This window comes from Triturus cristatus, chromosome 12, assembly GCF_964204655.1.
Source record: "Triturus cristatus chromosome 12, aTriCri1.1, whole genome shotgun sequence".
NCBI classification, from domain to species: domain Eukaryota; kingdom Metazoa; phylum Chordata; class Amphibia; order Caudata; family Salamandridae; genus Triturus; species Triturus cristatus.
The window spans coordinates 535,606,842-535,632,974 of record NC_140595.1 but is presented as its reverse complement, the minus strand read 5'-3'; the positions used below and the strand labels follow the sequence as shown (position 1 = coordinate 535,632,974).

Below are 26,133 nucleotides of genomic sequence, written 5' to 3'. Positions count from 1 at the left end.
TCTAATGATTTTTGACTAATCATATCACTATTAACACTTACCCCTTTTTTCATTTGAGAACTTTTAGTGACTTCCTCAGAACACCAACATGGCTAAAGGCACTCCACTGCCTAATCCTAAATAGATCCAACTTCTTAATCCAGTCTTTTAGTTCCACAGTCCCTACCATCCCAACATGTTTATCTTCAATAAGGTGCAGAAACCCGCTGTTCTTCCTTGTGCAACCTCTGTCAATTGGTAACCATACAGTATTAAATATACCCCTTCCAAGCTCAACCGTTGCTCAGTGCTGGCATACTGCTCTTTCCAAAACGGGAATATCACCCTTGTGCATGCATGCATAAGACTTGTTAGTACACATTACAAGGCTTGTTCTGCAGCTCAGAACCATGGGGCAAGTACATAATCAATTAATTTGGTCCTTATAATCGTTATGTGTTACATTTAACAGATACAACACTGGTATAGCAGGCATAACGCAGTCATTTGTCTCACATAGGCAGCACACAGAGCCAGTACACACACACACACGCAGTCTCTCTCTCTCTCTCTCTCTCTCTCTCTCTCACATTCCTTGGTGACCACCTCTACCTCAACTTTACTGAAATGTTGTATTAGTTGCCTCCAACAAAAATCCCTGAACATCACTATGCCACATCAGACCTGGTTTACACGGTGTAATATGAAATAATACAGTTTCCCACCTTTCTGACACCAGCTGTTCCACATCCACTCCCTCCCTTTGTTGATATTCCTTCAGAAGTTTCTGTGCATGATTGACATCTACGCAGCCAGTGTAATCCTCCTCATCCATAACGCTGATGTGATGAGCTGGGAGCACAATACATGAGAGGGGAAGTACCAGTCCCTTTCCTGGCTCGCCCAGGGACAGATTTTGGAAATTGTCTGTGCACTCTGCCTCTGCGGTTGTAGTGGAGACTCTTGATGTATCTGTGGTCAGCATGTGCAGAGTCGTGTCGCCTTGGGCTTCCGCTTCATCATTTATCCCCCAATCGTCTGCTTCCTCACACCATTCCTTGGCTGAAGGAACCTCCTTCTATTTATTGGGAAAAGACCAATTGAGAAATGAAGTACACACAGCTTGAAAACCTAATTTTGACCTCGCAAAATCTGTCTACAGTACAACTGAGTCTGGTACTCTGCTTATGAGGGAGGAAAACAGTTTTATTACCAGATTGCCACAATAGCAGCATCTAACAAGATCTTAAAAGCCTAACAAAAGAAGCATTAGCAAAGCCAGTAGCTTTCCCCTTCTGTGAGATCTATTGGCTTTGTCAAAGTTTCTTTTGACGCGTTGCACAGCAGCACAGGCTGCTGTGCAACACAGCTTAAAGTAAAGCAAAAAAAAAGCGATATGAAGTGGCCAACGTTTACTGCATGATAACAATTTGCACCACTGTGGGGGCGGAACCTTATTTGGATATGATAGTCAACACTCAGGACCAGATCCTACTCACTAAGTTTAGATTTGGTTTTATTCATTGTTATTTATGCTTCCCGCTGGGGCAGTTTGATCGGTCTTCCATTGTGATTTGCCAATGCGATGAGTATTCCACCCAAACCTTACTGTATTTAACTTTCTTTTGAATATTTTGCATATGCAAAAAGATTCTTATTTCCAATACTGAGAAGATAGGGCTTTGTCACATTTAAGTCCGCACTACAATTTCTTCAGCATCTTGGCTCGCCCCTTGTGTGCTCCAGCATCTCCTCTTTTTTCAAATCTGGAACTTTGCCATATGAAAAACATGTTTTAACCTTTTTAATGTTAATTAGGTCTTGCGCCTAGTGTTGCACTGCGCAGCAGTGCAAGCGCAGCGCGAGACATTTAGTAGGTGAAAAACGGGGTTTTAGCATTGACCTAGGAATCGCACACGCTCGTGCGTGTGCTTTTCCTTTTGTGCTACCCCATTGGCCTTTGTGTGCGTCTTTTTATAAAAGACTGCACGCAATTGGCCACAGGTGGGCGCATTGCTCCGCCCATGGCCTATTGGTGTCTATTACACGCTTGGTGCACGTAATAGACACCAATAGGCCATGTGGTTTCAATTATCGTGCCCAGACACGGGCGCGATAATTGAAAGCACATGACTCGTTCCTGCTTCCTGTGTTTTTTTGCCAGAATGCATATGGCAAGATGAACTTGGTTTCTTTCCAATAAAAAGGACAGGAGGCAGCTGTGGGCCCCGGGCCTCTGTGAGGGCAGTGTGCTGAACAGCCTGTGCAGGGGGGGTGGGGTGGGGGGGTGGGGGGGCTCTGCCCAGTTGTGTAGCAAAAGCTTGCTGACTCCATTGTAAGAGATGCATTTCAGTTTTAACTCTTACATTGTTTTGTATTTCCGATAAACGTGCTTCATTTTCTTAATAGAGAGCATTTGCGGGGGGTGTGTTGGGAGGAATGGGGGGGGGGGTTAGGCTCTACTGCTCTGCTGGGGAAGTGGCAACTGTGCTTGACAGCGCAGATTTCTGCAAGAATTATTGTCGCCATTTCTTTAAAATCTACTTAGAGTAGAATTCGGCTCTGCCTAGAGCAGTGTAATCCTGTCACCTCATGCTGGTGGCTGCTTGGTGTGTCATTCCGCCTCCTTTTGAGTGCTTGCACTATAATGCATGTGGGACTATTTGCAGTCTCAGTACATGCTCCAAGTGGTGCACTTTTGTTGTGGATACTGTCTTGTCCGTGAATTAGCTGCTGCATTCACTACTGTGGACCATACTCAGGCCACTGGAATTATGCAACTTTGCCCTACGGCGTTTTCTGCATAATTATGGATTTGCCGAAGCTGCGAGATAATCCATTATATGCGCCATAATTTACAGATGTTAACAAAAAAATTGTTTTTATCTCAGTCAAACAAAAGTTGCTGAAAACACAGAAACATGTGTTGCTGCACATTGGAAGGCCATGTGCAAAGGTTGATGGAGGTTTCTTTTGTTTATTGCTGTATTTATGTGGAACACTCGTATTAATGAGGTACAGCATTTGCCCAGATAGCTTTAACGTGTAAAAATGTCAATATATTGAGGTAATACTATCACAAAATGTGCCTTAGAGTGCCACATAATTTGCCTTTTGTTACTGCACATTTTAAGTAAACCTTGCAGCATTATTCCAGTATCCATGACCATACTACGCTTATCAGGATCCTTCAAGAACTCACACAGGGTTTTTTGATGCTGTAGTTTTAAGAATCAACAACTTATGCAGCTTTATGAGCCACATGCTGTTCCAGCGTTATCTCTCTATTTTAACATCTTAACTCACGGTGATGCAAAAGGAATCCCAAAGATATGAGGTGAAGCAAAGTTTCTTAAGAAATAAAAGTATACTTCTTTAACAACATATCATGTTGAAAATGTTATTCGCCAATTGCTAATGATTTTGTCTTGCTGGAATACAGGGGCACCGTTTTATGACCACTGTTACTGTGTATCATAGGTTCACACAAACAATGAAGCAAAAGTTAGGTATTTGAACCCAGTTTAAATTACTTTTAAATTTGACAGGGTTCCTTGCCGGCTGTCAACAAGAACCAATCGCTAGTCCATCAGTTGGGGAAATTAATGCTGTCTGGGCAAAAGGTTCACTTCATTAGTACCAGTTTAACAACTGGATATAGACATCAACTGCTGAAATGTGAGCAGTTAAACTTTGTAAAGTGTTTGCCTCTGCATCTCACCAAGTGTGGTGTTCTTTTTTTGAAGTAACTTTTGATCAGCTTGAGCTAGAAACAAATTTTTGTTCACATCTGTAAATTATCTAGAAGATTGTGCAATATGGGACACGTGTGGGATATCTAGGCTAATGCTGAAAACCCTCAATTATGTTTTGCCGCCGTCCGGTTTATGGCGTGCTCTCAGCTTTGATGTTACCTCCTTTATTTTTCAATATCTATTGCAGCTGCTGGAAGCAGAGGTGGAAAAGCTGGGTGATTTGGGGTGTCCACCAGTGACTGGGTCTCTACTTTCCAGATAATCACTTCTCTTAATTTTGCTGAACTGATATCCTCGCGCCATAATATGGACATGGATTGCTTTGTGTTTTCATAAACAGAACTCCAATTTGTTTCCCCTACATATATCAGTTTATCTTTTATGTTTCTCACGGGTAAATAAAAAAGCATTGGCATAGCCAATAGGTCCCGCCTTTGGAACCTTATAAGTATTTAGTTATGCAGTACAATATCCTTGGTGCAACAACATCAACTGTTGCATGGCTAAACACTTATAAGGTCCCAAAGGCGAGACCTATTGGCTATGCCAATGCTTGTTTTTCTTTTGCTTATGCTAGTATGACTTAATGGCCACACTCCTGTTTGGATGTTTTTATATATTATATCTATTTATTATTTGTATGTTTTTAGTGCTTTCATGATTTTTTTTTAAATAATCGAATAAAGAACTGCGTTATAGCGTTTTTTTCTTTAAGCCAATTTGCACTGCAGCCCCCACTGCTGTGCAATATGTCTAAAAACATTAAACTAATACCACTCCCATCAGTGGAAGCTATTTGCCCTTTTTGAATGTTTTTGGAGCAGTGGATTGGAGGGGTGCTGGGGGCATGGGGAACCATGGAAGGGGGAGCAGCACTACAACAGACATAGGGAGGCGGGCGGGGGGGCCACACAAGGGAAGTGTGGGGGAGGAGGGAGGAAGCAGCAACACAATGGAGGGTGAGGGAATGTGGGGGCAAGCAAAACAAGGAAATTTGAGGGAGGAGAGAGTACGCAACAACACTATGGAGAGCAGACGGTGGGAGGAGGGAGGGTCTGGAGACACATGCACTCTGAGGACATATTATATGGATGTATTTCTTACATTCCTTAAACTTGTATTTTTAGTTGCATTGAACTTTTATAGCAATAAATGTCACAGCAGGGGCACTTCAAAGCTGCAGTAAGCTCGTCTTCATGTCGAGATCAATTTCACTTTAGTAGAACAATATATATGAAACATAAATGCAGATAAAAATCACTTAAGATCAACAATTTCCTTGGTCAATAAAAAGAGTACTGCCATTACACCTGTTATTTGCAGTGCTGTGAAAGATAAAACTGGCAGTCTTTATTAGGAAAGGCAATGGGTATTTGTTTGACTTCATGTTAGTCCCAAGTAGCAAAGTGGCATTTTCTCCTGAAGAAACCAGCACTTTCTCTGCACCTCAAATTTGAGAATGACAACCTCTGTCTGTTACATACTAAAAAGAAGGCAGCTCTTTCTCGAATGAACACCCCCATGTCCACGCACGTGATCTTACAACATATGTTGTCTATCTTAATTAAGAGTGACAGGGTAGCCCAGCCCTGCATCAGCTCTCTCTTTTATTCATTGCCTTAAAAATGAAAACAAAGGGAATGCATAGAGCAGGACGGCAGCACCCACCCAAGACACAAAACACAAACACAACAGAACAAGAAATAACAGAATGTGGGGGAAGAAGAAGAACTGCTGCTTCTTAATTGCAGTAGGCTGAGCAGGGTTTAGGAAGCAGCATTGCTGCAGAAAAGTAAATCTATTAGGGTGGGTGTACAACCATCATGTATATTTTGATTAGCAACCATATCCCAGGACCCATAAGTCTCACACTGATAACTTCAATCTATGTATAATGCTGAGATTGTATTGATATATTATGACAGCTATGAGAGAAAACATTTACGTATGTACACCTGAATGCCAAAAAATATCTCTATCAGCCTATGCATGTACCTTGAGATCAGAACCATTTTCCACGATTCACTGTATCTAAAGTGTTAAAAATCAATTTAAAAAAAATGAACAACAAAAATAAAGGGTAGATACTGTGCCAGCTCCCTGGGAGTAAGGAGAGAGCAGCAACACAATGGAAGGTGAAGGGGTGCAGGCAACAAGAAAGAGGTATGGGGGAGAAGGGAGCAGAGCGGAGAGTGGGAGAGATGAACTGAAGATACATGCACTCTTATCCAGTGCATGTAAAAAAGTACCCACTGGAGTCTGCGACCAGTGAAAGGACACTGGCCACAGACAGGAAGCTGTACTAGGTCCATGCTCCACAGCAAAAGCCAACACTGAAGCACTGTGAGGAAGCAGAAAGGAGCAAGACGTGCTGGCCAATCAGAATCAAGGAATTGAGAAGAGTGGATGCCAACCAGTGCTAAGTAATGGTAAGTGATGGCTGGGCTCTAAGCCTGTGTGAAGTTTTTTTTTTTTTAACAATAGACTTCACTGACAGCGCATGAGTGCTGTTCAGGCGAAACCTGATAAAGAACAATTGTGCAAAAACAGTTTAATGCCAACTTATTTTCTTCAAAGCAAGTAACTGACACCACCGTTTAATCTTAGGAAATTTCCAATCTTGATCCAAACCTCGATTGTACATTTGTTTTGAGTAAATAACTTCTGGAGATCATAACTCTTAAGTCATAATGCCCAATACACTTAAATTCTTGTAGTCAAACCGCTTTTGAATACTTAGACAGACCACTCTAAGAAAGAAATCGCAAAATCCGGACCATACTGTAGACATCGCACCCCTAATCTTCAATCCTCAGCCTCCATACTTGTGCCAAACCCTAGTTCTCAATTTTCTGGTGGTATTTTGTTTAAAACATACTCCTGCCCTCCCTTAATATTTCAGTAGTAAATAGCGATCCATTTAGCACCACATGCTAAATGAGCCTTTGGTGCAAGAACTGCATGCAATATCTTAGAAACGTTATGTACCCATGAAGTATTGTTTATGGGCTTACTCTCTGTGCGTGAAATGTCTTTATAGCAATATCTCAGGTTCAACAAAAAAAGGAGCAGTAGATTCTGATCTATTCACTAACTAAACACCTGTGGTGTAATATGCATTTAAGGAAACTTGATTCATTGGAAGGTACAGAATATATACACGTCTAAAAATGGGGAAATGCTGGAAGGATTTGTATTATTCCCAGGAGTAACTTATATGCAGTAAAGTGCCGTTAATGGTTGCTTAGAAGAGGCTAATGCCAACTGTACTGGTTGAAAGCTATAACCAAATAGGGTTCTTGACCATTAATATTACCTATCTCACAGGAGCAACAGCTCCTCTGTTATTTGGGTTGAAAAAGTAATCACATAAAAATTATTTTTTACGAACAGTTCTTCAACCTTTCACTAAGGTGCCGATTCCGATCCTGTAAAACCCGGGTACAAATGGTCGTAAGGAGCGTTTTCTGCGTCCGACTCGTACCCGGGAAATACACCTTATAAACTCGCAAGTACGATTCGCACAGAAATACCATTTCCGTACGAGTCGTACAAAAGACCGACCGGCAAAAAAATACATACAAATCTGAATCTGGACGGCGCATACGCGACGTCCGGACGGAGTCAGGCAGCGTTTTACAGACTAGCAAGTACGATTCGTGCCTACGTCACTCCGCACGTAGCATTTTTTACGGCAGCCAAAAACTCCCAGGAAATTGAGGACGACGCAAAGTAGGAGCACCGGTACGCGACGGACAGCGATGGACCCCAACCTACACGTCATCCCGGCCCTCATAGCCTACGACCTCGTGTTCAGAAACCGACGCAGATGCCGCAGAAGGTCAGAACAACACCCAGGGGCAAAGGGGGGTGGGGGGGCTGGGGCAGGAAACATTACCCCCACCCAATTACAAATATACATATGTCCTGCACAGAAATGACCTCCAGGCTCTGGTCACTGGGGGGAGGGGGGGGGGCGGTCCACCAATCCCTACCTACCTCCACAACGGAAGTGGACGTCGACTTGTACCAGTCACCACTACAATGGTGGTACGGCCCGTACCCACGCCCCCAGAGCATGGGTACGGGCCGTACCACGCGTACCCCTACGTCACAGCAACAATGGTGGTACGGCCCGTACCCACGCCCCCCAGAGCGTGGGTACGGACCGTACCACCATTGTGGCGGTGACGTAGGGGTACGCGTGGTACGGCCCGTACCCACGCCCCCCAGAGCGTGGGTACAGGCCATACGACGCATACCCCTACGTCACCGCCACTATGGTGGTACTGCCCGTACCCACGCCCCCAGAGCATGGGGACGGGCTGTACCACGCGTACCCCTACTTCACCGCCACAATGGTAGTACGACCCGTACCCACGCCCCCAGAGCGTGGGTACAGGCCGTACCACCATTGCGGCGGTGACGTAGTGGCACGCCCCCCAGAGCGTGGGTACGGGCCGTACCACCCGTACCCCTACAGCCCCATTACATGATGGATACAAGGCGTAAACACGCCACGGATGTAGGTGTACGGCTTGGTGCAGCACATCAGCTTGGGGGTGGTGTATGCCCAGGACAGCAGTGTACCACAGCAAGGGCGCAAGTGGGTGGGTGGGTGGGTGCAGAGGAATACCAGCAGTGGACAGGGACATGTGTGTGGGTGCAGAGCACTCCCAGCAGTGGACAGAGACATGGGGGTGGGTGCAGAGGAATACCAGCAGTGGACACAGACATGGGGGTGGGTGCAGAGGACTCCCAGCAGTGGACAGAGACATGGGGGTGGGTGCATATCAACTCCAGCAGTGGACAGAGATATGGGGGTGGGTGCAGAGGACTCCCAGCAGTGGACAGAGACATGGGGGTGGGTGCAGAGGAATACCAGCAGTGGACACAGACATGGGGGTGGGTGCAGAGGACTCCCAGCAGTGGACAGAGACATGGGGGTGGGTGCAGAGGAATCCCAGCAGTGGACAGAGACATGGGGGTGGGTGCAGAGGAATCCCAGCAGTGGACAGAGACATGGGGGTGGGTGCAGAGAAATACCAGCAGTGGACACAGACATGGGGGTGGGTGCAGAGAAATACCAGCAGTGGACACAGACATGGGGGTGGGTGCATATCAACTCCAGCAGTGGACAGAGACATGGAGGTGGGTGCAGAGGACTCCCAGCAGTGGACAGAGACATGGGGGTGGGTGCATATCAACTCCAGCAGTGGACAGAGACATGGAGGTGGGTGCAGAGGACTCCCAGCAGTGGACAGAGACATGGGGGTGGGTGCATATCAACTCCAGCAGTGGACAGAGTCATGGGGGTGGGTGCAGAGGACTCCCAGCAGTGGACAGAGACATGGGGGTGGGTGCAGAGGACTCCCAGCAGTGGACAGAGACATGGGGGTGGGTGCAGAGGAATCCCAGCAGTGGACAGAGACATGGGGGTGGGTGCAGAGGAATCCCAGCAGTGGACAGAGACATGGGGGTGGGTGCAGAGGAATCCCAGCAGTGGACAGAGACATGGGGGTGGGTGCAGAGGACTCCCAGCAGTGGACAGAGGCATGGGGGTGGGTGCATAACTCCAGCAGTGGACAGAGACATGGGGGTGGGTGCAGAGGACTCCCAGCAGTGGACAGAGACATGGGGGTGGGTGCAGAGGACTCCCAGCAGTGGACAGACATATATGAGTGGGTGGAGAGGACTCCCAGCAGTGGACAGGGACATGGGGGGGGTGTACATCATTATCAGATGACCACAACTCCATGGGTGTATGTACGCATCCCTAACTTTGGACAATGATGATAGTGCCATAACAAAACATCACTGACAGTAGTGTCCCACTCCCAGGAGGATGGATGTCTTTCTCCCACTGCATGACACACCACATGTGGGTGTGAGGACAAATAACACAGGCATACCCACCCCTGGCAGATGCAGCACAATACACACACTGAGATCATGCCACAAGACTGTATAGTCATGTCACTGCCTACTAAACTAAGAGAGCCAAAGAGAACACACACTGTCACGCACATCCCAGGACTGATAGGAATGTTCAGGTGCTGGGCCAGCCACCAAGATGTTGTCTGTCATGGAAGGAATAGGGTGGAGTTCCCACAGATACAATGCCCACAATTGTGAGTCAGGTGTTCAAATTCCCAACAGAACAAGTACCATATGTGTGCTAGGCTGGGATTACACACATGCATTGTGCGGAAAAGGGACAATTTCTCCATGAAGGCATGGCAAAATACTCTATACACAAGTACAGTGAGTACCAAGGATGGCACAGACGATGCAGCCGGAGACATTGCTGAGCAGGCATGGCCAGAGTTGAAGGGATCCATCACCAACAAAGGAAATGTAGACACAGGTCAACACAACAATTGTGCAACTCTCTGCAGGGAAGATGTCAGGTGCCACAGAGGAAGGAACACTCCTTGGGACAATGTCTCCAAACACAAAGAGCATACACGACAAAGAATCTTTGCAGAGACCTTGTGATGGCACGCAGATACCAGGTTCCACCCCATGAGCAGCAGACTACAACATTTCCCTGAAACATAACACATGCCCACAACCCCAACTCCTGTAGCATCAGCATCAACATCAATACCTGAAATGCAAGACTTTTCTAACGAAAATAGAAAACGCTTTATTCAGCATGAAAATAATAATGTGTAAACGAGACTATTCACAAAGGCCAATGGCCAGTCCATATCATCAGTCCTTGTGTGTGTGTGTGTGTGGGGGGGGGGGGGGGGGGACACATGGCCATGCGTCTCCCCTAGCTTGCCTGCACATCAGAAGACTCTGTGTCGTCGACTGGGGGGGGGGGGCATCATGTGGGGAAGAACCAGGCACCGCAGGGACAGGAGGGGGAAGGGTAGGTGTGGTGGGTGCAGGGACGGACGACTCCACCACAGGGGGTGGGGCAGCGCCAAAGGTGGAGGTGAGCTCGGCGCTGCACACTTCTGCCAGTTCTTCAAGCGTCTCCCCTGCACCCGGAGAAACAACAGGCCCCAAGGAGGGGGGGGGGGGGTCGGAGGGATGGGTTGCAGCGCTACTGGGGGAGGTGGTGGACAGGCAGGGGGACTTAACTCCCCTACCCGTGGAGTGCCTTGACTGTTTCCGGCCAGGTGATTTAGTGGGGCTGAGGCCCAGCCCAGCAAAGTAGGCCTCCTTCTCCGAATCTGGGGCAGGGGAGCCAAGGGGAGTGACATCAGAGGGACTGGGGAGTGAGTCATGTGGACGAGGACTGTGGCTGCGTGCCTGCCTGTGTGCCCCAGACCCAGTGGGTGTGCCTGCTTCCCCCTGAGTGTGCGTGTCAGGAGGTGTGCGCTTGCCCATACGTGGTGGTGTGCTGCTTGTGTCTGGTGGGGTGCGTGTGTGTGGATGTCTTGGTGTGCTTGGGACAGGCATGGGTGTGGGACTTGTGGATGGGGCAGGGGTAGGGGGGGGGAGGCAGCGCTGCAGGTGACTCACTACTGCCGTCAGTGACGAGTCCAGGGACCTCAACAACATCCGTTGGTCAGACATCGCTGATGACAAGCCCTCCATGTACGACACCATCTGGGTCAGCAGTCTTGTGTGGCCATGGAGGACAGTCAGGATCGATGTCTGCCCAACTTGCAACTGCCGCTGAATGTCCACAGACTCGGCAGTGAGGGCAGCAGGGGGGACAGGGGCAGGGGGTGCGGTGCCTGGCACGAAGGAGACACGGTGTGGCCTAGCACGGACAGAAGGGACCCGAGCAAGTGGGAGGGCGGTGATGGGAATGGAGGGGGCGGCGAGAGATGTACTGCTGCTTTCAGTTGTGGGAGCAGCCTCCGCCCCCTCTGGGAGCTCAGCCTCGGACCCGTCTGCCTCGTAGTCAGTGTTGGTACTGGGCAGGTCCTCCGCCTCACTCCCCTCGCCCTCCGTGCCATTAGATTCCACCGACTCCTCAGCAGTGGTGGCACCACTGCTCGATCCCTCCTCCACGTCCGTGCCGGTGTCTCCCTCGGTGTCCTCCGATGATGCTGTGGGCAAGGTGAAGAGACAGGAAAAAAATCAGTCACCTGTATACATCTGACACATGAGTCCAAACAAAATAGGCAACAGTGCATATCAGGAAAGGCATCATGAGTAACATCTAGAATACTCACCACATATGTAAGCCCTGCACTCCCCAGTTGGTTGACCCACCATGCCACTTGGAAACAATGAAAATTAGGACACAACAGCAAATAACTTGAAATCACAAGATCATGAGAAGCTAGTGTCTGGGAGTTGAGCACAGCAAGACTATGAAGGCATGCCACCTCTTGTTCACTGTGAACCAAACAGTATTGTCGCACCCAAGGCCAAATACCACATGCCAATGCAGAAGGTGTCCCCACACTCAGAGACCTGTGAGTACTTTTGACACCCCAAAGAAATACATTGTGACTCCTGGAGAATCACAACCCTTTACACAATGGACATGTCTAGAATGTGTGAATGTGGCAATCTGTGAACACAACACACATGAGTCTGTATAGCAGAAGTCACACAAGGAGGTGCACACCAAACTACATGTACACAGTCATTGTCTGAGCTGCCAGGCTCATTCAAATCAGCCACTGTTAGGCAGAAATGGCGTATCAGTAAGTACATATACATGGCACCACGGTGGTCTGGATGACTTGACACTCATAAGTTGTATCAGCAACAACCAAGGACTATCCCAAATGCTACCACACTGTGGGAACATGTATATGTATGAACTCCAAACAAGTTTTGTTCAAACTGTGCCTTACTTTAAAATGTGCCAGCGTGTCCCTGGAAAGTGTAAAGGTGGTGTCTTGTGCACTTCCTTGGGAGACATCTGTCATGCAGGCACATCATTGTCCTTCACAACAAAACAACAAGGTCAAGCATATGAAACATTGAGACATGTTGACAGGTGTAGTGAGTGCCAATGGACATTTTCTCTGAGTAACAACTTGAATAATGTCATTTGTCACATGGCTATCCGTCACCTGATCATACAGTTGGCTACACATATGACCTACTGACTGTCATCTGGAGTGGCACACATGTCCACACCCAGGACAATGCATAAGCTAATGGGCCTGCAATTGTTTAGCAAAAAAGCCTAGCTGTACTGTGGGTTCCCCCTCATGGCAAGCCAGAATGTACCCACAGATGTAAGCACACAAAGTCACAACTGTGTAGCATCTGAACCACACACAGGTACAAAAAATGTACAAGCAGGATACATGATTGTCAAAAACTGACACAGGCTACGAAGCACAAACATTAAGCACTGGCCAACATCACGGGGGCACTGCACGATGACTTTCTGTACTGCGAATCATCACACACAAGTCAGAACTGGCAATGAAACATCAGGGTTGAACATGTACGCCCCTCCCGCACACTCCCACCCATACCGGAGTCAATATGACTGATACCGATCAAGAAGTGACACCTCTTATTCAGGGTTACAATAACTGTGCTTGAAAACTAGCTTCATTAACACAACATCACCTTGTAGGGCTGCCAAAACATATTGGTCACAAACAAACAAGAACAGATTGTTGTGAATAGCCACACAGGCACTGCCCAGTGTGAGTATGCACAAGCAAACTGGTGTATCCCTGTCCAGTGGACAAATGTATCACACATGTAAAAAATACTACCTAGGCCAGGGAACAATGCCACAGAGGCAGAGCCATGCTGAACCCACAGTGAATGTGCACAGTTTTGGATGACACACATGAGTAGGAGGGCAGGCTGTGTCAGGGGACTGTAGTGGGCACACTGCTCCATGGTCCTGGAATGAGCTGACTGTTACAGGAGCAACCGTCCCGGCACTATGCATATATCCCACTCATGCACATCATGTCTGAGGCCACAACATTGGTAATGCATGCTGCAAGTCTGTTCATTTGAACCCTCACACTCCTATGTTGAGACTCAGCATCAGTGCCAACAATTATGCACCCCCAAATGAGGACAGGGCACAGGCAGACCACCCCCACACATGATGCTGAAAGCCGTGTGCACCTTGATAAACTGGCAGCCTAGATGACCATGTGCAATAGTGATAACACACAGACCAGGTAACACATGTCAAGGAGGGGAAGGGAGGAAGAACAGCACAGGTTGACTTGGGGGAACACGATATGCACTGCACATATATAGCCTGGCAGTGTATCCAGGCGACTGAGCAGCTACAAAAGCTGGCGACACACAACAAACACACATGTGCCTACCCCCTTCCTGCTGCTGTAACTCCTGTATCCGCCTTTCCAGGTCAGGGAAGACCACCGCCAGGACACGCTTCATCTGGTGGGTCAGGCGCCGGCGCCCGCCATGCTTGCGAGGAGCCTCCTCCTTCAGCATGACCCGGGCGATCCTCCGGGTCCAACACCGGATGTCCTGCCATCTCTTCCTCACTTGTGGCAGGCGCCGACTGCGACCCTCCACCGACTGCACGGCCTTGACGGCATCCTTCCAGATCTTCCCCTTGTGGTAGGCGGTTACCTGTGTGGATGACAAAGTGGGACAACATCACTACACCTGCACCATGTCACAGAGACACACATTTGAACATCTTTGATTTGTTGAACAGGGCATAGTATGCTTGCAAGTAATAGCACCTTAGTCATGGGGACTTTTTCCACTGGGGACGCACCAATGCACTACATGGCATAGTAAGTACACAGGTGGCATGAGGGGTGCAAAACAATCCCTGATCATGGCACACACTGTGCATCCCAAACAACACAAGGCTGATGGACAGCACCGCAAAGCAGTCACATGCCCTAGGCCACTGACTAAACCTCAGCAGAGTACACAGACACACACAGGCACACATCAATCACCTGCCATTGGCAACAGCGGATGCAAACCTCACTCTGCACATGTGCCACTTGCCAGGGGGGGCGTCACAGGTGTGGGGATAGCTCAGCAAGTCTGACACACAGCACTGCTTACTTCTCACATCAGATGGATTGAGCAGTTGCCTCCTCCATGCAGCTGTGGTGCAACACTCCACATAGACACTCACCCACATGACAAGAAACATTCACACACATCAATGTCCAAAGGGCGTACACATCATTTGGACACTCTCACCACTCTCACCACAGCTCCACTCAACTCTCACACACATCTGTGGGTGCAGTCACCTGTCACACCGGGGTGACCACTGAATCACCGCAGGACAATAGAACAAGAATGCCCAAGAGGATTAGGCTGGCTGAATGTGCCATGCACTATGCAGTGAATGTCACAGTAAGCACAATGCAAGTGAGGAGTGCACACATGAACTACATCAAGCCCATCAAGCCCTGCATGAGAGACATAAGCCATCCGCCCCCCCCCCCCCCCCCCCGGGACCCACTCCAACCAACATTGCATGTCTGTCACACCTGGACACAATGCCAGAAGTGACAGACACAAAAAAGGTGCACAGGCAAAGGTAGTGGAGTCAGCACTCACCTGCTCCCCTGTTCGACCATACAGCATGGGGTACCGTGGGAGGATCACATCCAGCAGGGCCTCGTTCTCCTCCTGGGTGAAAGGCTGGGCCCTCTCCACAGTCCTGGACATGGTGCCAGAGGGAGACAATACAGCAGCAGTGGTATCGACTGACATGTTGTGCAGGCAAGTGCCCTCCCATGGGTTCTGCCTGCCTTATATCTGCCTTGCTGGCCTATTTCATTTACAGGAGTACAGAGTGATTGGTCAGACTCATTTGCATCCTACGTTTCCTCCAATCCCTTTAAACATACACCAGTGACAGCCTTAGCATCTTTCGAATTTGCAGCATCATGTCAAGTCAACAACCACTTTGCAACAATGTATAATGTGGCCAACTGCTTTTTCCAGACCACATGATGTTAAATTTTGAACTTCAAACTGGGTATCCATGACAACCAGCATGCATTTTGGCCCTAATACTTGTCCCTCATGTGTCCCCATTGTAATTCTTAAATCCCCACACAGGTACGGCGCGTTTCACACGTACCCCTAGGGCACCATCACTACAGTGATACGGGCCGTACTCACGCGTGTACGGCCCGTACACGCGTGAGTACGTGCCGTATCACTAGGGCCTACGGTACCCCCAACTATAGTGATAGGCACGTACTCACACGTGTACGGGCCGTACACGCGCGAGTACGTGCCGTATCACTAGGGCCTACGCTACCCCCAACTATAGGGATAGGCACGTACTCACGCGTGTACGGGTCGTACACGCGTGAGTACGTGCCGTATCACTAGGGCCTACGGTACCCTAACTATAGTGATAGGCACGTACTCACGCATGTACGGGCCGAACACGCGTGAGTACGTGTCTATCACTAGGGCCTACGGTACCCCCAACTATAGTGATAGGCACGTACTCACGCGTGTACTGGCCGTACACGCGTGAGTACGTGCAGTATCACTAGGGCCTACGGTACCCCCAACTATAGTGATAGGCACGTACTCACGCGTGTACGGGCCGTACATGCGTGAGTACGTGCCGTATCACTAGGGCCTACGGTACCCCAACTATAGTGATAGGCACGTACTCGCGCGTGTAAGGGCCATACACGCGTGAGTACGTGCCGTATCACTAGGGCCTACGGTACCCCAACTATAGTGATAGGCACGTACTCACGCGTGTATGGCACGTACTCACGCGTGAGTACGGCACGTACACACGCCCTCAGAGCGTGTGTAATTGCGTTTCACAGCTTACACTGGTGATAGGAGGTGCACACAAAAGGAATGGAGGTGTGAGACTCGCACAAGGCTGGACATCAAGTCATTGTCAGTGCAGTCCTTCATGTGCAGGGCCTAGGTGTGTCAGGCAGTGATGTGGCACATGTCTCATCATGTTGTGGCACAATAGATGTGTGATGAGCTGTTTACACATGTATGATGGGGCACTACGTGGCACACTTCCCCTTCACACTTTGCACATGTGTGCATGTAGGACACACGTGTGAAGCACTGCATCACTGGTATGGCACAGTCACCAACACCCGCAACTGTCCCCTGATGCCAGGTACACAGATAATTACACCTGACATGTGACTACCAGCGTGCCACGATGTGACTATGTCATGTGTGTGTCATGTGTTCCCATGAGCTTGCCATTGGTGTTCCGTCAACTCCATCTGCTGTTGCAGCATCCAACATGTGTCTGTGTGCATATGTGCATGACACATATACGCACACCATGCCACATGTGGACTCACATGTTACATGCGTCATGATGGTTCGAAGATGACTTCCTGACATGAGGCAATATCTGCGTTGTCTCAATGTCTGTGTCATCCGTTTTTGACATGTACCCTTTCATGGAAATGTGTGTTATCTGTCCTTTTTCAGATGACATGTGACCTGTGCGTCTAGACTCCCGCCAGCTGTCTGTATGAGATAACATCCTTCAAATGCTGATATGTGGATGTCTGTCACTCATGTAATGTGTCTGGCTGGTCACTTACACTGGCCCACAGCTATTTTAATGGCATGTCACGTCAACATTGCCATGCAACTATTGTGGCTGGCTCTTCGTAGGAGTATCACCTGGCTGGCCTACGTGTCCTGGATGTATTGCACAGACCAGACTCTGTATTAAGCAGATGTGTATTAGCTGTTGAACATGTGCTCACCTCAGTGACATTGGTGTGGTAATGTACTCACTCTTCGTTATTCCTTCCAAATCTCTGCAGGGCACCGCCTCTCCCCAGACGAATGCCAGACCTGGATGCCATGCGTGAACATGACTGCATACGCAGATACCGCTTCTCGCAAGAGTTGATAGAGGACTTGACCCGCCGGCTTGAACCACACCTCCAACCACAACACAGGTATCCTACAGCTCTGAACCCCAAGATGAAGGTGATGGCAGCCCTACATTTTTTTGCCACCGGTACGTTTCAATTGACCATAGCTGATGTCGGTGGCATGTCCCAAACAATGTTCAGCCGTGTCCTGCATGATGTTTTAGAAGCCATGTTGGTGCACCTGGATGAATTCATCCATTTTCCCACTCGTGAGCAGTTGACAGGTGTCAAGGGTGAGTTCTATGCCCTGGGAGGGATGCCTCACTTAATTGGGGCCATTGATGGGACACATGTGGCTTTGGTACCACCACAGGCACAGGAGGTAGCCTTTCGGAACTGCAAACATTATCACTCTATCAATGCCCTTGTGGTGTGTCTTGCTAACATGCTGATTTCCCATGTCTGTGCCCGTTTTCCAGGGTCCGCACACGATGCCTACATCATGAGGCGTAGCAGGGTGCCAGAAATGATGCTGCAGCTGCACGCGGAACGAGCATGTCTTGTTGGTGGGTATACTCTGTTAGTTCTGTGTGTCGCGCTATCTTTGTATCTTACGCCATCTCCTGACCCACTTCTTCACATGATGTTTCCATGTAGGGGACTCTGGCTATCCCAACATGCCATGGCTGATGACGCCTCTCCGCAACCCCAGAACAGCCGCAGAACACCGGTACAACGACACCCATGGGCAGACGAGGCGCGTGATTGAGAGGACGTTTGGACTCCTGAAGAGCAGATTCCGGTGCCTCCACAAGACCGGCGGCGTCCTCCCATATGCCCCGGTGAAGGTCTGCAAAATCTTCATTGTGTGCTGCATGCTGCACAACATGGCAGTGGAGAAGGCCGTGCCACTCATCCTTGATCCGGATAAGCAGGATCATCCACCCGTGGAGGATGAAGGGCTTGGGCACGGGGCAAGTGAGGATGAGGACATCCGGAGTCAGCTTATCCGCAACTTCTTCTCATAATGGTGAGTCCCTGTGTCTGAGTGTGCACGCTTTGAGCCTTGTGTGGCATGTGTTGCAATGTTTGTGTCCAGCTGACTGTGTGCTAAGTGACTTGGAGGTGTGTTCTGATGTTTCATTCAAGTGATGATGTCATTCCACACATTTTAGCTGGGACACTACATTTTTTAAGAGCATTGTGACAACATCATTCCTGTAGAGTACATGTACATGTCTGCGGATTACTAGCTCTTCGCTGACTTGTTGTGTGTCTGTCCTCCCCAGGTTCTTGCGGCTGTCGTCTGCTCATGTCATCATTGCCCTCGTGCTATTCCTCATGAGTATTGCAACGTGTGCTGGATCAGAGTTACATGCACAGACATGGTGACAAGTCATTTTGGGTAAGGAGTGCAGCAAGGCATTTTGTGGGTGGTACGTGTTTGTGATATGTGGGGACTGCTCCTGTGCATGTTGTGTTACCATGCATACATGTCGACTCACCATGGGGCACATGACGTGTTGCATGGCTCCCATGAATTGATAGTCACCCTTCCTGACAGTCATCTGTTTTGGTTTGTGGATTCTGATGAAGGCATCAATGTGTGTATAACGTTCCTCAGGAACATACGGGATGCTAATGGTGGACATAGTGTGGGACATCCCCATATGAGGCTCAATGGGGAATTGCAGACTCTCCGTGTGCAGCAAGGGGTGTTAGGCTCAACCCCTTCACTTGTGTGCCAGCTCAGTAGGATTTACCACATCTGTGTGTTGAAGGGGGTGTCCAGTGTAGGTCACACATGGTCAGCCAAATGACCTGTGAGTCTGTTCCAATTGATGCATTTCCCTTAGTGTGAGGCTGAGTAATAAAGGTGTCCGTCACACTCCAAGGTGCCTCATCTCTGTTAATGCAGGTCTCTTGCCACTTTGCATGCGGCATATCTGGCATAGTTGTGGAAGATTATGCATAGGAGTCCATGTGTAGTTTACCAACATACATGCAGTTGCTCATGGATTAGGCTCCCTATTGGGCATGAAGTACATGGTCGTGTATGTTTTTTGGCATGTTGGTCCACACAATGGGCCATCAACACCTGCTGAGGGTGTGTCTCCTGTACGCAGGTCGGCCTTCAGTTTCCTGATCCGGTGTCATGCTTCTTTGGTGATTGTGCATGCATTGTCTCTGGGTGTGCCATGTGACACTGGACACTCCTCACTTTACACACGCGCCTGTTGCAGTTGTCCTTCTGACGTCCTACTCTTTGTGTGCAAATTCTGGCATTTGGCAAGGAGATGCCGCCTGCTGCTGCGGCCCCTGCAGCAAGGGCCCACAGAGTATCCAGATTTGGCAACACACACGCCTCCAAGATGCTCCTCACTGCCTCCCTCCACCCATTCATTTGGCTGTCCTCAGCTTGTCTATGCCACTGTTGCCGCCACGCGGTGCCAAAGGCTGGACCATCAGCACATGCACGGTGCACATTGCACCACCATCCTGTGCTTGCATAACCCACATCACACTACAGTCTGATGTGGCAGCCACACTCCGAGCTATGTCCATCCGCACATCTAACGCCTGCTGTCAGACATACCCTGGGCACACACACGACACCTTTGCATGCTGAGTGTGCAACTCCAACTGCCTACACTGCGCTGCCCCGCCTTCCAGGCCCCGTCACACCAACCAGGTCACGTCCATAATACTCCCCACCGGATCGGTAGCCCAGCAAGGGCATGGGAGTGGGACTCAAGGCTTCAGCATGTAGTATGGTGAAATCGTCTGGGACATGGCACAGGTATCATCTCTCAGCATGTCAATCTACAGAGTGTCCAGGACCCCCCTCTCCACCATCACATGCGCACAGCACCTCATCATCAGCTCGTATGCCATTGACAGCCAGGTGCTCCTCACCCTCAACAAAGACACAGACATTGGCAGTTCCATCATTCAAGTATGCATGAGATCCATTGATGAATGGCTGAACACAAGCCACCTGAGGCTGGACTTGTACAGGACTGAGGTGATCATCTGAGGATTGTCCCCTTCCAGCTGGGTCAAGTGCTTGTGTCCCACCCGCAAGAGCCCTGCACAAGCACCCAGTGGCCACACACACACAAGATGGTGTGCCTCATGTTTGGCTCGCTCACATTTGCCATGCTAGTCCACAGCACCTGTACCTCATGCTGCAACGCCCTCTGCATTATGCACATAATCCACAGATAGATCCACTCCAAGGAAACACAGACCATCCCCCAGGTCCATGACAACATCCGTGTCAAATACTGCCCTGCCCTCTACGGAGCAAGTACATCCAAACTCCCAGGAAACTTGTCCACATCCAGGGTGCATCTGCACACCTCAGCTTCAACACCCTGCGCCCCAGCCACCTCACTGTCCACCATAGATAGCTGCAATGGATCACTGTCTGCTGCAGGATGACCTCCACACTCCCCACCCACACTCAGGAGGCAGTCCACAACCCCGACCCCAAACCAACCTTGTACGTCTGTCATCCTAGATCCCGTTGGGCCATCTCCGTGCATACAACCTTGCCCTGGCCACCGTTCTTCACATCCACCGTACTCCAGCATACAGGACATTGTTCTCCCACCTGGCCACACATACCTGGGACTCCCTCCCCGGGAACCTCCACATGAGCCATGACCTCTACGCCTTGATGATAATCTCCCAAATAGGTCTGTCCGCACAGTTTAGCAAGCCCCCCCTCAGCAGCCAGAGGCCATCACAGGTGAGTGTTGTGCTCCATGCCTACATTGAATGATACCTTGTGACCCATGTGTGTCCTGTACCAGACTCTGATCCCAGGGTATGGATGGCTGGAGTTAGTTCAACACTCCGGCATAGTTTGACATTTCCACACACATATGTTGTTGAATAATGCAAAATGACAGGAACGTCTCATGACCAAAGTAATATATTTATTTGCGGTGGGGTACATGTTTTGGTAGATGGAATTAGGTGCTCTACCGGGGGAATAGAATCCAAAGTTCACAGGGGGAGATGGTATCCTTGGCATTGCAAGTCATCAGAGTCCAGGGCACAGTGTTGGTCATCATTGGTCAGACTGTGACCAGCAAGTCCATGTGGCAGAGAATGTCATTGGATGAGGTGCTGCTGTTGCGCCAGAGGGCCAGGTGCCAGGCCAGGTGACCTGGGAGATGTGGATGGTCCGCTGACTCTCACGGTCTTTTCCGTGGACGACCCACCTTCCTCCGGGGACCCTCAGATGCAGGTCCTTGACGATGTTTGGGACGCTCTGTCAGACGAATCCTCCTCCTCCTCCTCCCTCCCTGTGTCTGGTGCTGGTCTACGCCTGGTGGCACAGGGAGGGTTGCCCATGCTTTGGGCGATCTGACGGTGTGATTGGCTCATGTCCCTGTGCACCGCCAGGAGCTCAGCCAGTCTTGCCTCCATCCGTCCTTGGTGTTGTTGATGACTGGCATGATGCTCGACCTGCAGGTTCTTAATCTCATCGAGGGTCCCCTGCATCTCTGAGAGTCTCGACACGACCTGGTTGATGCCTCTGGTGTCACGCCGGTATGTGTCCATGATGTTGTGTATGTGTGACATACCGGTGTCCTGAGCTGGCTGGTCAGGTTCGCGCCGCCTGCCTCCACTCCCACAACCCCTGCCCACTTGAGCCTGGCCTGCCCTTGTGGGCACATCGGGTCTACGGGACCCTGAGGGATGGCATTTGCAGGGTTGCCTGCCTCCTCCTGGGTGCTCGGAGAACCTTGCCCCTCCTGATCAGACTGGCTGTGTTGTTCAGTGCGAGCAGGGCTCCTGAGATGTGGCAGGAATGGGGGTGGTGGTTGGCACAGATGTACCTGACGCAGGTGCTGCAGGGGCTTGGGCACCAGAGGGTCCAGGTTGGTCGGGGTCATCCACGGAGTGGTGAGAGTCGTCGCTGCCGGTGGGATCATCTTCACGTGGAGCCTGGGACTGTGATTCTTCCCCCCCAGTGTTGGGGGGAGATCGACGACGTTGCCCTGTGGGTGAGAGAGAGACAATGTTAATGGTGTTTCATGCGACATCTATGTTTCATACATATTCAAGTTGACACAGTTCCTCCAGGTAGTTGGATGTGCCTAGCATTCCTCTCAATGTCCACTTGGGGATGGGTATGTTGCGGGGGACAGATTGGGGTGTTCTCCTGAGTGTTTGACCTGTAGATTGTTGGCTATGATGCTTAGTTGGCTATGGATTGGTCTTGTTGTGTCACATGTCCATTGTGGGAGTGTGTAAATCCGTTGCCTGCCCCGGGGGTGTGTGCTTGTGTTGGGGGGGGGGGGGGGGGGGGGTGACCGGGCTTGCTGTTGTGTGTGGTGTGAGTTGTCATTGAGTCTCCCAGGTGATGTGTCTGTCCCCTCATGGTGCATGCTGGCATGACAGTGAGTGTGAGTTCCTGTGCTAGATACCTGTGCTTGTGGAGTTGGTGTTTGAGTGTACAGTGGTCCCAGGAGGGCCTTGTGCTGCATACAGCAGGGCCAGGTGTCAGCTACCTTGTCAGTAATTTGCCAGTCCCTGTGCATTGTGCATGGGTATGTACCTATGCCATATGGGCGGAGGGCATTGGTGTCTGCGTCTCATTTTCACAGTGTGTTGTGTGGGGCCCACCCTCCCAGCCTCCTGGACATCCAGTCTTGTGTTTCTGGTTGTTGTAGCCTTGGACATGGCCTTGCCTTGATTTGTGAAGGGTGCATGGAGACGTTAGTGGCATGAGCGTGGTTTTTGAGTGTGGTTGTGTGCGGCGAGTGCTTGGGGGAAGTTGCGTGCATTTGGTGTATATGTGGGGTGGACCCCATTGCCCCCATGTTACGCAAGTTGTTTGTGTACTCACCAGGCTCTGCGACTCCTTCGATTCCGTGTACTCCCACCGGCGGTAGCAGGGCCATCACCTTCTCCTCCCAGGGATGGTAGTGTACGGGTCTGCGGGGCGGCCCACCTCCAGTGATGTTACTCTGGGCATATTCTTCGTTCATTTTCCTCTTGACCGCCCTGCGCAGATCGTACCACCTGGCTTGGCATTCATGCCTGGTCCTTCAGATGGGCGCAACAGCATTCACCTCATCGACAATCCTCTGCCACATGGCAGATTTTTCACCTATGCTGGTCTGTCTGACCAATGTTCCAAACATCTGTGGCTCGACTCTGATGACTTCGTTGACAAGGAGGTCCAGCTCCGCCGTTGTGAACTTTGGATTCTTGTCTGTGGGCATGGTGTGGGGTGTGGATGTGGGTGTGGATGGTTGTGGGTGTGAATGTGACGGTGTGTGTGTGAATGTGAAGAGGGGGATGTTTGTGAAGGAGGTTGTTTGAAGGTGTGTGAGTGAAGGTGTAGTGAAGGTATGAGCAATGTAGAGTTGTTTCTCTGTGGGGTCTGGCAGCAGTGGTTGTGTGTGTGGGCCCTTTTTATTGGTCCATTTTTGGGTGTGGCTGTGTTTGAATTTTGGTGGGTGTGTTATAAGAGGTGGTTGTGATTTGGTCCTCTGTTTGCCTGTTTGGATGTGCCAGGTCAGTCATTGAGATGTATTTTGTCATGTAGACGTGTTTTGTGGTGTTGTGCGAGTCGAATTGACCCTCCTTGTGCTGTTTTACAGTGTCCTGGTTCTGTAAGATTCTTTTTCGCGTAGGTACGGTCCGTACATACGCGATGGTGGGTGAGGGTGCTGGGGTACGGTGTTGGAGTGCGGCGCGTACATGCAGTGGGGGTACGGTGCGTACACGTGCGGGCCTGGGGTACGGCGCGTACATGCGGGGGTACGGCGCGTACATGCGGGGGGGGGGGGTAAGGCGCGTACATGGGGGGGTATGGCGCGTACAGGTGCGGGCCCGGGGTACGGCGCGTACATGCGGAGGTACGGCGCGTACATGGGGGAGGCGCGTACATGGGGGGTACGGCGTGTACATGGGGGGTACGGCGTGTACATGGGGGGTATGGCACGTACAGTTGCGGGGCTGGGGTACAGTGCAGACAGGGGGGGTAAGGCACGTACATGCGGGGTACGGCGCGTACATGCGGAGGTATGGCGCGTACATGGGGAGGTACGGTGCGTACATGGGGGGTACGGCGCGTACAGTTGCGGGGCTGGGGTACAGTGCGGACAGGGGGGGGGTAAGGCACGTACATGGGGGGTACGGCACATACATGCGGGGGTACGGAGCATACATGCGGAGGTACGGCGCGTACATGGGGGGGTACGGCGCATACATGGGGGGTACGGCACGTACAGTTGCGGGGCTGGGGTACAGTGCGGACAGGGTGGTGTACGGTGCTGACATATTTGGGGTGGGGGGCTGTACGGTTCGTACACGGGCATAAGTTTACCCGTGTACATGTGTGCTACTGCGTTGGCTCCGTACGGGCCATTTTACGTGCGATTGTGTATTCGGACGGACGGTCGGGATCGTACTTGTGCACTCGGACTTGTGTTTTACGATTTGCACGTAAAAATGTCCGGCTCACTCTCGTACACTTTTCCCGACGATATTCGGACGTAAAAACTTTCCGACGCACTCTCGTACACTTTTCCCGATGCTATTCGTAGTTATTTTTCACGTACGAATCGTACTTGGCCGTTTGTGCGGTACTTGTACGACTCGTACGTAAAAAATACGGATACGGGTCGTACGTAAATTATTTTTAATGGATCGGAATTGGCACCTAAATGTGTGTAGTGTTTGAGCTATTAAGAAAATAAAAAAGCCCTGGTAAAGCAAATTGGTCTTGCGTTTAGAACCGACTGGCTTTGCCAATGCCTTTTGGTGGTGCTGCACAACATTGGCAAAAGATTCTATGCAGCGTGTCCAAAAGACAAAAAAAACAAAACGAAAAGGTGGAATGACGTGACAGCATGATTTTGTAAATGATGCCGGTACCATTTTTTAAATGTACTGGATCAGCAAATAAAAAAAATGACGCACAGCAGCTACTTGCTTCCTGGCCTTTCCATAAAACATAAAATATTTAATAAAGACTGCAGGGGTGGCGGAAGGGTAGCAAAAGGGGAGGGTTATTAAACAAAAATAAAGCTGGGAGGAGATGAAAGCAGCACACAAGGAAGAGAGCGCCACAGGGAGCTACGGGGGTTGTATGACATTACCACGCCTTCCTTCACCACGCATGTCTTTACATCGCACATTTCATACCACTACCACGCATTTACATTCATTAGCATTACAAAATACCTTCACCACGAATACCACTAATACTTTTACCCCGCTGAATCCCTCTGAAAAAATCAATCACAGTGTAACACTACCACCTACTGTTGAAAATGTTTACCTTAACTCTTAATACATTTTTTAATTCCATTTGTCGTTTACACATTTGTTAGTAATTGAACATGTTATAGTTTTGGGGGGAGACCTCTTCAAGCTCCCTTTTTTAATTATCCTCAAATGTGTGGTGTTCTCTTGCGATGTAAAGACTTGTGTGCCAGCAGGCTTTACGATCTAAAAAAAAAATGGGTGGAAAATGTACTACGAAGTATAAACTTTGGAGTAAAGGCGGTTTCCAAGCTACGGGAGAATGCTAGAAAGGGGAGAAAAACATGGACCGCAGGGGGAGAGAGGGAGAGGGAGAGGGAGAGGGAGAGGGAGAGGGAGAGGGAGAGGGAGAGGGA

The 26,133-nt window shown here is 49.9% G+C and overlaps 1 protein-coding gene across 4 annotated transcripts in view; it reads right to left on the bottom strand.

Annotated features, from left to right (window-relative positions):
• PDCD2L (programmed cell death 2 like) overlaps positions 1 to 26,133 on the bottom strand; it is a 142,347-nt gene that overhangs the window by 5,434 nt on the left and 110,780 nt on the right. For all 4 annotated transcript variants that reach the window (XM_085638246.1, XM_085638248.1, XM_085638247.1 and 1 more), the window contains exon 5: positions 705 to 1,057. In XM_085638246.1, coding sequence (XP_085494372.1) covers positions 705 to 1,057 — 353 coding nt within the window. The remainder of the gene's footprint in view (positions 1 to 704; positions 1,058 to 26,133) is intronic.